This window comes from Candoia aspera, chromosome 1, assembly GCF_035149785.1.
Source record: "Candoia aspera isolate rCanAsp1 chromosome 1, rCanAsp1.hap2, whole genome shotgun sequence".
NCBI lineage: Eukaryota > Metazoa > Chordata > Lepidosauria > Squamata > Boidae > Candoia > Candoia aspera.
Genome location: NC_086153.1, coordinates 191,419,374 through 191,431,500, shown reverse-complemented (window position 1 = coordinate 191,431,500; position 12,127 = coordinate 191,419,374). Strand labels below are relative to the sequence as shown.

Here is a 12,127-nt window from a genome sequence, read left to right as displayed (position 1 = left end):
CCTCAGTCCCAGGACCCGGGCGCCGATTGGAAGGGCGGAAAAAGCAGCAGCGCGGCGCCTGTTACGCGCAAGGCAAGGCGAGGCGAGGCGGTGACGGCAGACCGAGTTGCAGTCCAGCTCGGAGCTGACGTAGGGCTTTGCCGGGGCTGCCTGCGCGGTGCGGCGCAGAAGGAGCAGGAGAGTGGCTCTGGGTGAAGTTCTGCGGTGCTTTCGCCCTGCTGAACGAGCCACCCGGGCCTGGTTCGCACACGTACAGCCATACACCGGGCTCGGCGAGCCACATTGGCTTCAGGTTAAAGGCGAACCGAAGCCCAGGTAGCATGAGCAGTCGTGTTGTGGCGCCTTAACCCTGTTATGGGTTAATATATTTTTACTCTGTGCAAGCAGCCTAGAAGCTAGGGAGTAAGCGGTGGGTGGGTGTTTGTTTTTTTTGGTAAATAAATCTTCCCCACCGGCCTTTCACGAGCCCAGTTCTGAGAAGCATCCAAGGAACCTCCTTGCCGTGTTTGGGACTAACATGTATGGAACTACAGTACCAGTGGAGAGTGGGGCTTCTGAAAGCCGAGGGTGGAGTTGCCCATTCTCTCTTTCTGACAGCCTCTTGGTTTAGCTGGCAGTGTTTCCCTTCCTTCCCCCTTCCCCTTTCTTATGTCCACGTGCAATTCTCACTTGATGTGCTCCTCCTGCTGCTGCCTATTCCACAGTTACCATGTATGGCATCTGATCTCAAAAAGCAGCTGGATTCATGTGGCCTATTTTGCACCCTTTGATTGCATTGCAGTCCAAGTGGGGGGAGAGATTCACTTGAAGATGAAATTGAGCCAGGGATGATCTTTCCTCCTAGCCCTGGTAGAAATTTCAGTAGCACTAACCTTGTTGTTAATAAAGAGTGGGAAAAGTGGTTGGGCTGTGTAAGATCCAAAATTTTCCTGGTCTCTAGACCAGTGTTTGTCAGCTTTAGCAACTTTATGACATGTGGACTTCAGTTCCCAGAATTCCCCAGTCAGCAATGAACCCCACTATATCTTTCGTAAAATATATTACTATCTCAAGGGAAATTATGATAGTGGTTTATCAGTTATGGAGCATTTAGAGCAGCCTTTCTCAACCTTTTGACCCTGGAGGAACCCTTGAAATATTTTTCAGGCCTCAGGGAGCCCCTGCACATTCAGGCTCAAATATAGGCCAGAAGTTACAAAATTATTCTATTCGTTTCATGGGTATGCCTGTATATATGCATTCACAGTGTTCTTAAACTAAAGAATGAAACTTACCTTTTTAGTGTGAAGTTGCCTGAATTTGAAATAATTTTTAAAATAAATTGTGATCTACCAGGGAACCCCTAGTGACTTCTTGCAGAACCCTAGGGTTCCACAGATCCCTGGTTGAGAAACCCTGATTTAGAGAGAGATGGTTGTTTATTACTTTATTTTGTTTTTCAGGATGGCTAATAGTATTGCTGAACCCTTTTCCTGTGATACTTTTGTGGCTCTGCCTCCAGCCACGCTAGGTAGCCAAATCATCTTTGGAAAAAATTCTGATAGGCCTTCTGATGAAGTCCAGGAGATTGTGTTTTTTCCTGCTGCTATTCATGACCCAGGACAAAAAGTAGAGGTAACAGCAACATTTTCTAGAACGATCATAAAACCTATTGAGAAGTTTTATCTGAGAACCTTAAAAGATAAAGTAAACATTTGTTTCCAAAATCACAAGCTAGTGCAGTTATACAGCTTGCCTACGTAGGTATCTACAAGGGGTGGGGATGATGAAATGTGCATTGCAATTTTTTGATGCAAGCCATGTGACTTGTGTACTTGCAACCAGGATCTGGACACAAGTACAGAAGGCTGGGATTTACTATATGTTGTGATGTCATGATCTACATTTCATCACTTTTGTAGTAGACACCTTTACTGGATTGGAATTGGGAACCAAGAATGGAAGTTGCTTATGAGTGGCAGGGAAAGAATAAATACTGTCTTTCTTAGAACCATCAAAATCTGGTTTATTCCAAGCCAGATCATTGGAGAATCCAACTTAGTTAGCTGTTAGGTTTTGGTTCAAGGTTGCAATTAACCAACATGTGGTTTGCTTAATCTTGGGTTTTGTGTATTGTGCAAACTCAGCCATTGCAACTTATAAACTGTGGTTTATGATTTAAGTTATCATTATATAATCCAAGCCAAATGTAATCCAAACCATGATTAAACAAACTATGGGTTAGCACAATGTGTTGGAATCTAGTTATTATTTGCACCAAATGGCAGTATTTCTCTATAACTTCAGGCATCAGTCTTCCCTAGTCCTATGATATTTTGGGACCTGTTGCAAGCAAATATATTATTGAATCTTTTTCATCAGTATTAATATTTGGCTCAGGATATATGGTCAGAACACACAATTTTCAATGATACCTTTGTTCTTACATTAGTACAGTGACAGATAGTCAACTCAGGCAAAATTGTTTAGGGGCCTTCAACAAAATGTATTTTCTAGCTTAGAATATAGTATTGCAGCATATTTAGGGCATGGGCTTCCTTCCTTCCACTTTGCGCTGTTGCTTATCCCAGTTTGTTATCTTCAAGAAACACTTTATCAATTTCTTGGAATTCATTTCTAATTCCAGTCTGTAGGCCTTTATCCTGAATTTAAAGGTAAAATGTTGGATGAGGATACGTCTGCTGAATTTAGATCGTTTACCACCTGGATTTTATTTTTACCTATATTTATTGTTTATTTATATACTGTGTTTTATATATTGTAATTATATTGTATGTTTAGTGTTTTATTGTAAACCGCCGAGAGCCCCTCTGGTAGGAGGAGATGGGTGGTGACAAATTCGATAGATAGATAAATGAATAAAATTGCATAAGAAAAATGAACTTAACGGCGTGATTTGAGCCCATGATTCACTACATTTAGACAATATGAACAAATTTGTGAGGGGCACTCAGATTTTTGATCTCATTGCCTTCTATTGGAACCTCTAAATTCCAGGACCTCATTTTGTTCGAAAGAATCTCATAAACCCGGTGAGAAGTTGTTTGAGGGTCCCAGAGCTTTACAGGGGAAGCTCTGGGAAGTCCCCTTTGTGCTGAATCTGCTGTATGTGATTTCAGAAGTAATTCTTAGAATATTTTTGAAATTATTATTGCAGTGTACTTACATAGAAATCGAACAAGCACCAGAAACATACGCAGTTGTCCTGAGTCGTCCATCCTGGCTGTGGGGTGCTGAAATGGGAGCCAATGAACGTGGGGTTTGCATTGGGAATGAAGCAGTATGGGGAAAAGAAGAAGTCTGCAGTGATGAAGCGCTCCTTGGCATGGACCTTGTCAGGTTGGCATTAAGCCTGCTGGATAAGATGTGAAACTACATGGGAACTAATTGGTTGTTTTTTGAAAGTGAAAGGTCCCCTGTGCAAGCACCGAGTCATGTCTGACCCTTTGGGGAGACGCTGTTTTTGCAACATTTTCTTGGCAGACTATAGAGTGGGGTGGTTTGCCATTGCCTTCCCCAGTCATCGCCTTCCCCAGCAAGCTGGCTACTCATTTTACCGACCTTGGAAGGATGGAAGGCTGAGTCAACCTGAGCCGGCTACCCGAGAATCCAGCTTCCGCTGAGATTGAACTCGGGTCGTGGGGAGAGTTTCGGTTGCAATACTGCCGCCTACCACCACTCTGCGCCACATGAGGCTGCTATTTTTGTTTGAGGTTTTTTACTTGTGAGGTTTTGTCGAACCCCATACTTGTGCCTTTGGAAAATACAGCATGAGGTGGAAAATAAGCAACTCTGGTATTTGATCTTGAGGGTACAAGTTTATGGGTAGATGAGGGCTTAAGGCAGAATGGTGCTGCTAAAACGGAAAACTAAAACATAGAATTTGGAGGAATTACTTCGGCCTGGCCCAGGAACCATGAGAGCTATAAGTTACTAGCTCATAAAATCTGGCTTTCCTGTAGACAACCCACTTAGCTCAAGGATGTCTGTAGGAAAGTTTTGCATGTGCTTATAGACAAATGACACATGTGTCATCGCATAGTAACAGTTCTGTAGTTGCTAGGATGCTGTATGGAGGTGTGGGATAGCGTTCGTCCCAAAAACCTTTTGTTCAGGTTCTGAGTATGATCCTCAATGTGAGAAATAAATGTGCATGTTCAAATTCTATCTTTTCAAGTTGAAGATGAAGAATGTTACAGAAAGCTAAACACTTTGATTTGATTTTAGGCTTGGACTTGAAAGAGCGGATACTGCAGAAAAAGCTATCAGTATTATTGTTGAATTGGTGGACAAGTACAATCAAGGTGGAAACTGTATGGAGAGTCAAATGACATTTACGTACCATAACAGCTTTTTGATAGCGGACAGAAAAGAAGCTTGGATTCTGGAAACATCTGGAAAGTACTGGGCTGCAGAGAAAGTAGAACGTATGAATAATAACCTTTATTCAATTTCAAGACTTCTCAGTAGATGATGAATATACACACAGATAGAAATATCTATCTTCTGTGGCTTCAGCAGGGCTATGGTGATAAAAGTGGTGTCACTGGTGCTATCATGGTTTTTATAGAAAGCAAGCCTGTTTCTGCTCAGTTAACATTCTCTGGATAATCACTTCTCTGCCAGCAGAGCCTTTAAAAATATGAAGCAGCTGTATTCCTCATGTAAACCTGAAAGGCTTCTGGAACAACTCCCATCCCTTTCTTCAGATTTCTTCAGCACTGAAGAAAAAGAGGATGGGTGGGAAAGGGAAAACATTTTAGAAATGACTCTTCCTGCAGGTCCAGATGACTCCATGACCCTCCTAGTCAATTGGGAGGATTAGCAGCTCCTTGCAACATGCCACCTTATCTAATAAAAAAGTTGGTGAGCAGTTGTAATGAAGAATCTTAGTTTTATATTACAAACCGGCTTAGATGTTTCAGCTGCCAAGACCTGGCTACTTTCAATCATGTGCTTAATTCCTCTTTTCCAATCACAGTATTGAGTTAGTTCTGATGCCTAAATTGATTCTTGTTGGATCTTTACAATTTTAGCAGGGAGGCAAAGTATTGTTTATAATTTGCCTGATGTGTTCATTGTAGCCAGGTATAATTATTGCAAATGAGAAAGGGATGGGTCAAGAAGCAGTCAACATTTATATTGTGGGATTTAGCTTCTTCCTGAAATTTCTTACTGCAAATTTAGACATCTCAATTTAATAATTTTTAAATAGGTCAGTTTTGTGCAGAAACATTTAAAAGTGCAATTGCTTGTTTTCCTTTCAACAGAAGGAACACGGAATATTTCCAACCAGTTATCAATAACAACTAAAATTGACCATGAACATCCAGAGCTAAGGAATTATGCCCTAAGCAAAGGCTGGTGGGATGGTAAAGAAGAATTTGATTTTGCTGCCACATATTCATATGTAAATACTGCCAGGATGACAACTACAAGTGGCAGATTCTGTGAAGGCAATAAATTATTGAAGAAACATACAGGTACCTTCGTTAAGTTATCTGTGGCTTTATAGTTGCAAGTTAGAAAGTCATTGGATTTCAATGTAGTGTTTTATGAGATTCAAAATACAACTTTTTTTAACCTGAAGGGATAAATATATATCTTAAGTCATATTTTTTTTTCCAGATCTGCATATTGCCCTCCTAAAATAATTTAAGATGCAAATGCCAAACTCCATAACTTTTGGAATAATCCTTAATAAATACAGTAACTGACTGTTCGTTTTAAATAGCTGAACTCCAGCATGAGTCTCTATTAAGCTCCATTCTGGTGCACATACTAAGAAGACCATGACATCTGCTTTCTGTGGGAAAACGTCTCTTGTGGCTTTTCTTACGGTGGTTGCTTGTTTGAGTGAAATACTACTTTTAAGCCTCTCCTCTGAGGTCTTGTCATGGTTCAGGTTTTACGTGCAGGGCAATTCGGGTCATCTAGTTTCCAAAGCAAATGCTGCAGGAGACCTTATGCCACTGTAAAGTGTATTGTCCATTTATCATTTGTCTATGCAAGGGGTACCAATACTTTCTTGATACAGGATACACCTTGAGTTGGCAACTTAAGCCCTTTAGCAATTTTTAAGTTTTTCTCTCTTAAGTGCCTGTCTGGATCGGTACTGTCTCTTTCTCTCCCCATGCCTGTTTTCCGCCCCACCTCTTTCTCACTAGGTGCTGCGGCAATCTTGTAATCCTACTGTGTATATTATTTAGAACAAGGCTCCTGTTGTTTACCCACCAATATCCTGCCAGAAACTCGTACTCTAGAGCTGTCCTACCTCCCCAGGGTCTCAAACAGTGTGGTCAATGGCCCTGCTGCCTGGGGATTCTGGGAGTTGCAGTCTTGACCACACGTTTGGAGGGAGCCCCGTTGGGGAACACTGCTTTCAGATAGTTCTTCCCCCTGCCTGGACTCTTAGTTTGAGTTTCCAAAACAACTGAGTCAGGGAAGAGGCCATGTTTTCTCCCTTGCTACTATCAGCTTCAACATACAAATCAGAATTATGTGTAAAGGCACGTGTGCTTTGAAAAAAAAATTAAACCTAAACACAATTACACCCTTCTGTTTCAATACTGATTTTACTGTGTCTTGCCATTCTCAACTGCAGTAGTTATTCTGGGCTTCCCAGTGGATTCCTTGCCTCTATAATAGTCCTGTGATCATGCAGATCTCATTCATTTTCAGAATGGTAGGTTCTGAATGCTGAACAGTTTTTTAATACCCATCTGAGGCTATGGATGTTTTGAAGTTCTATTCGTGTTTTTCTTCTAAATACCTATTTTCCAGGTACTTACCTGAACCATTTTTAAGTTACACCAGGTGTTCAAATCAATGCAGTTTAAGCTTTTTAAAAAAGCATAATTGAGAGGGAATCAGTACTGTAAAGCGCTCTGGTCTCTACAGATTTTACTTCCATTTGTTTAAGAGGAAAGCTTCTAAAATTGATATAAAGGATTTGTTTTAAATATTGCAATTGCTATTCTAAAAGGGTTATTGAGTATTCTAAATTTACAGGAAGAAATGCTGAAAATCTAAATTGGAGAAGCAACTGTCGCTAAGCAAGGAAAACATTTTTTTAGATTTACAGAGGCCTGAGACCAGAGGTTTGGCTGATTATATCAAGACAGTATCTAATCTCCAGCCTGCAACCAACTCTTGATCGTGTGCATATACCCTGTCTGCTTCTTCATTCTCCCAGCCTCTTCTACTCGCTTGGTTGCCTTCTGCTTCATCTCTCATTCTCATAGAATACTCTTTCTCAAAATTACTCTCTTATTTTCCTGTTTTATTCTACTTCTGTTTTCCTGCAAGATTTTCTGTTGGCTTTTCCTCTGTATAACCCTAACTAGAATCCCATTTGACTTCTATTCTCTGCAACAGAGACCTCAGGAGTGGTCCAAGGATTTTTTCTGTTAGAAGTAGAGACTGAATGGTCCTCTTCATATCCTCTCATTTGAGAAAAAGATACCAAGCACATTTATTTATTTAGATGTATTTCTTGCCCTATCCCTTCACAGGCTGGCTCCCAACAATAAATCACAATTAAAATAATCTTAGAACCTTAAAACACTATTGCTAAACTTTTTTAAAAATTAAAAATATTTAATAACAAATATAGTAGGGTCACAAAGGTTCCAGAGATTGCCAGAGTAAACAGGTAAGTCTTTAGCAGTATTTTTAAAAATCTAAAGTTGAAAAGGGAAGTTGAAGTTATAGTGTTGCCATTTCTTGTCATTTCTTTTAAATATACAAGTTGCTTTATTGTTCCTGCTTTTTAGCAAATTTGCAAAAATGGATATATATTAAACAAATGTTCTATCTTACATAGGTAATATAACAGCTGAGACAATGATGACAATTCTTCGAGATAAAGAGAGTGGTCTCAACATGGAAGGTGCTTTCATGACCACAGGAAGCATGGTTTCTATACTTCCCCAAGATCCTAATCTCCCTTGCGTTCATTTCTTCACTGGAACTCCAGACCCTGAAAGGTGGCACAAATAAAATGTATCATGAGAACAAAATCTTAACCATTTCCCTTTTTTTGCCATTTTAAATAAAAAGCTTCAAACCTTTCTGGAAGTACTAAATACAAGCTATGTGGGAGGAACTTCATTCTCCATTGTAAATAAAGATCAGTAAAAGCTTCAGAAAAGTGCAAGAACAAGGAATCCGATAGATAAAATTTCTTAAGCAAATTTTGTAACAAGGAAGGTGTTTAACACTTCAACGGTTTTTGGGTGGAAGCATTAATTCTTCTTCTTTTACAGTATACTAGGAATCTTACCTGCTGGGTAACCATCTTCTTGGTTCTAGAAAGTTTCCCACCTAATAGACTAGATTCTGACTGAGACAACTGATGTAAAGTTAGGCTCCCCTGGGATTTATGCTGAGTGAACATAATACTGGAATGTGAAAGAAGCTATTGATTTGCATATTAGCTTATTTTCATTTTATTTTGTAGGTCTGTTTTTAAACCTTTCATTTTTGTGCAAAATATCACCCAGCTTCTAAAAACCAGCTCTCCAGTGTTTGGCCCTGAGGATCCAGTCAAGAAGCAGCCACGATTTCATACGAAGCTGGACAGAAGACATGAGCTCTATCGAAAACATGAACGGGCAGTTGTCATGATGGAGTCCTCAAAGGTAGGTTGATCCTAGAACTGCAAAATGTGATTTAATTTTAAAATTCAAGGTAAGGACTTCTAGAATTCATTGTGTTTGTATGAGCTGATACACCTTGAAAAGATAGTTGTGGCATATCACTTTTTAGTCATAGGTTAACATGCATTTATGGAAAAGTCAGAGTGGGTTTTGTGCATTCTCAGTAAACTCCCAAAAAAACTCTTTTTAGGTATACTTTTAACAGCCCTGCATTAAGTGTGGTATGTTTGATAGAACACTAGCATCTATTTCATAGGGTTTTTTTACGTCATTATTATCAAGGCATAGAAGCTATGGAAGATCATGGATAAATTTTTCAGTTTAGATTGTTCTGTTTCATTTTTCTGGCACAAGAAAAACAGTGTCTTTGTATAATGCAGATGCGTATCCTTGCTAGTAGAATAACTCTCTTAGGATCCCACATTTGCAAAGAAGAATCAGCATGTGTGAGGCAGTTGTTTAGCAATTATCATGCTCTCTCATTTTTCTCCTCTAAATAGCTTCTTTGCTGGTAATCTAATTTTTGTAGTGATGTGCATGACCACCCACAGGTCACGTTCAGTTAGTATGCCACTTGGACATCAAGTGCAGGCCTCAGCCCCAAAAATGTTGGGGATCCCAGCCATAAACTGGCATCCTGCTATGGGTGAACTTTCAGAATTGCCACTAATGCTGCATTGGTTTGGAAAATGAGTATGATTACTCATTACGGCAACCGTGTCTTTTTCAGGCATGAGGAAATCTGAAAAAAAGATGCAATTGTTTTAAGGAGGTGCTGTGCTGAATTTCCCATGCATTCTGAAGCACTTTTTCCAAATAATTTTTGAAATGTGCATTCCCTAGTATTATTGGAAAATAATTCTCAAAAAAGAAAAATACGTGGTGTTCTGTATCTTGGAAATTTTATTCCAGCCATAAGGATGTATGTCATAGAACAGTTGAAGCCTGTACCAAAATGCAAGGCCACAATATAAGCAGTCCTTGGGTTATGACCACTCGTTCAGCAACCGTTCAAAATTTCATTGAATGAGTGATACTTACAACCGGTAGTTGAAGTTGTGGCCGTTGCAGCCTTCCTACGGTCACATGATTGCGATTTGAGCACTTGGCAACCGGCTCGCAATTACAATGGTTGCAATGTCCCATGGTCACGTGATTGCCATTTGGGACCTACCCTGCTGGCTTTCCACAAGCAAAGTCAACGGGGAAGCTGGCAGGAGGTTACAAGTCACTCCTGCGAGTCGCTCCCACTGCCTTTTTGCCCGCCTCTGCACTTCATAGTTCCTGCCCATGGCACCTGCCTGACCCCACACTCTGTAGCATCCACTCACCCATGCTCCAGAGCACCCACCCACAGCACCCGCCTGCCTGTAGCTCTCACCCACTGGCCTGCTTGCCTGGGACTCCTCTTCCCACATTGTGGCCATATGAGGCCCCCACTTAACCCACATGGTCCTGGAGTTACAACGGCAACCAGGACTGCCATGATTGCCGTCACTAAGTGATGGCGTCATGTGACGTTGCGGTTTATGACAGCATCACTTACCGATGAAAATTCTGGTCCCAATTGCTGTTGTAACGTGAGGACTTACCCATACATTAATGTTTGTAGAAAGTTCACATCTTTCTTCAGCCATGAGGCCTGCTTGTGCCAGGGCTGGTCTGCCTCTATACATTTCCATTTTGCTGAGCTCTATGAGTGCCATTTCTATAGTTCTTACCTATAGAAAACAATGAAACTGCCAGGATTGTAGCACAGCTGTGATTAGGCATTTTCATGTTTTTCTGCAAGTAGAAACCCCTCTTAGCAATGTCTCAGGTCCACAGGACTGCAATCTTACTGTATTAATCTGAAGGAAAGCATAGTGGTGATAGTGGGGGCAGGGGGGAGACGGCTACATTGAAAGCTCTCCCTCTGAGCCATTTAACACTTTTTAGCAACACAGCATTTTAGAGAGCTAAACTCAGAGGCTACTTCTCAGGTTGGCTGGAGTCTTGAGCCGAAGCTGTCCTGTTAGGGGATTTGTTACCTACTTGAAGACTCAACATCTGTGCAAATCTTTCCTCATATGAAATCGTTTCATTATGCTGCTTGTTTTAAAAAGAGTAATGGATTTAACTTTCATCCCACTTTTCATTCAGGAGCTCCAAATGCAGTGCTCCTTTTTCCCCCAGAGCAACAACTGTGTGATGTTGTTCTGGGTGTAAGTGACGGGACAAAACTCAGCACGTGAGTTTCTGTGGCTGAAGGTGAACTAGAACGTGGGTCTCTCTAAACCTTGGCAGCTTGAAGATGCATGGACTTCAGCCCCCAGAATTCCCCCGCCAGCATGCTGTATGTAATTGTGGCAACCATTTGCTATGCCCAAGGATTGTGCTTGATCCAATTTCAAATATGTTTTATAGGAAAAGGCAGAACTGATCATGGAGCGGATCCAAAAATTGGAGAAAACGAAGATTGATGAGATAGACCGAATTCTCCAGAGTGGTTACCTGGATGTTGATCAAGCAGTTAATCTCTTTTCAAATTGTGTAGAAGAAGAAATACATATATATGTGTGAGGAAGTATCTGTTTCCTTTTCTTAACCCAAGTGTTTATTTTCCAAAGCCGTTTTATGCATTGTACAATGCTACTTCTGGCCAAATAGCATTTATTATGTGTAAGTTGGCTGGAAGATAAACTACTGGCATTAGCCTTAGTAGAATATAATTGCTAATTTATCCACAAAGTTTAAAACATCTACAAAGTTACTGATTTTTGTTTACTTTGCATGCATTTTCAGTCTGTTTTTGTGTGGTATTTCATATACATATAGCCAAGTATCATACAGTACATGTTTAATAAGCAGAGTTAATAACAATAATTTGTTAAAATTTATATTCTGCCCAACTCCCAGTGACTTCAACATTTAAAACTCTAGCTGGACAGGAAGCAAAATGAATAAATCAAGTTACTAAATAAATAAAATAGCTAATTCTGGAATTACTATGCATTGACCAAATAAACCCTAAGACATTTTAAAGACTAAAATGGCTTCTCAGATCAACTTTAAATATTTAGGAATACAATTTTAAGTTAAGAAATACTCCTTTCTGTACAGTTCTGTTGCATAAGTATGAAAAACATCTAGCTTGGATATGGTGTCATACTAATGCTTTTAATCTAAAAATAACAATATGTACACAGTGATGTCTATGTATGATCTGAACTGGTACAAAGACTTACGTCTTCGACAAAGAATTAAAAGAATAAAAAAGTTATCCTGAAAGATTTGTGTGTGTTAAAAACTTGATACACCAGGATAGTTTGAATAGAGTGTTAATGTCATTTCCAACATAATTATGCAATGGATTTCACAGTCCAACAGAAATCAGATGTATCTGCCCCTATTAAAAGGGTAGGGTTCACTGAATATCATCATTCCACTGCTTTCATACATTATTTTTACTGGAGCATCATCTAAAG

General features: G+C 40.0%; 1 protein-coding gene across 1 annotated transcript; it reads left to right on the top strand.

Moving 5' to 3' along the window:
• Positions 1–77: 77 nt before the first annotated feature.
• Positions 78–11,600, top strand: SCRN3 (secernin 3). The gene is made up of 8 exons (XM_063318175.1): positions 78–402; positions 1,443–1,614; positions 3,158–3,339; positions 4,228–4,427; positions 5,271–5,483; positions 7,826–7,988; positions 8,462–8,642; positions 11,067–11,600. The coding sequence occupies exons 2-8, from the start codon at positions 1,444–1,446 to the stop codon at positions 11,220–11,222; spliced, it is 1,266 nt and encodes a 421-aa protein (XP_063174245.1). The 5' UTR covers positions 78–402; position 1,443; the 3' UTR covers positions 11,223–11,600.
• The last annotated feature ends 527 nt before the right edge of the window (positions 11,601–12,127 follow it).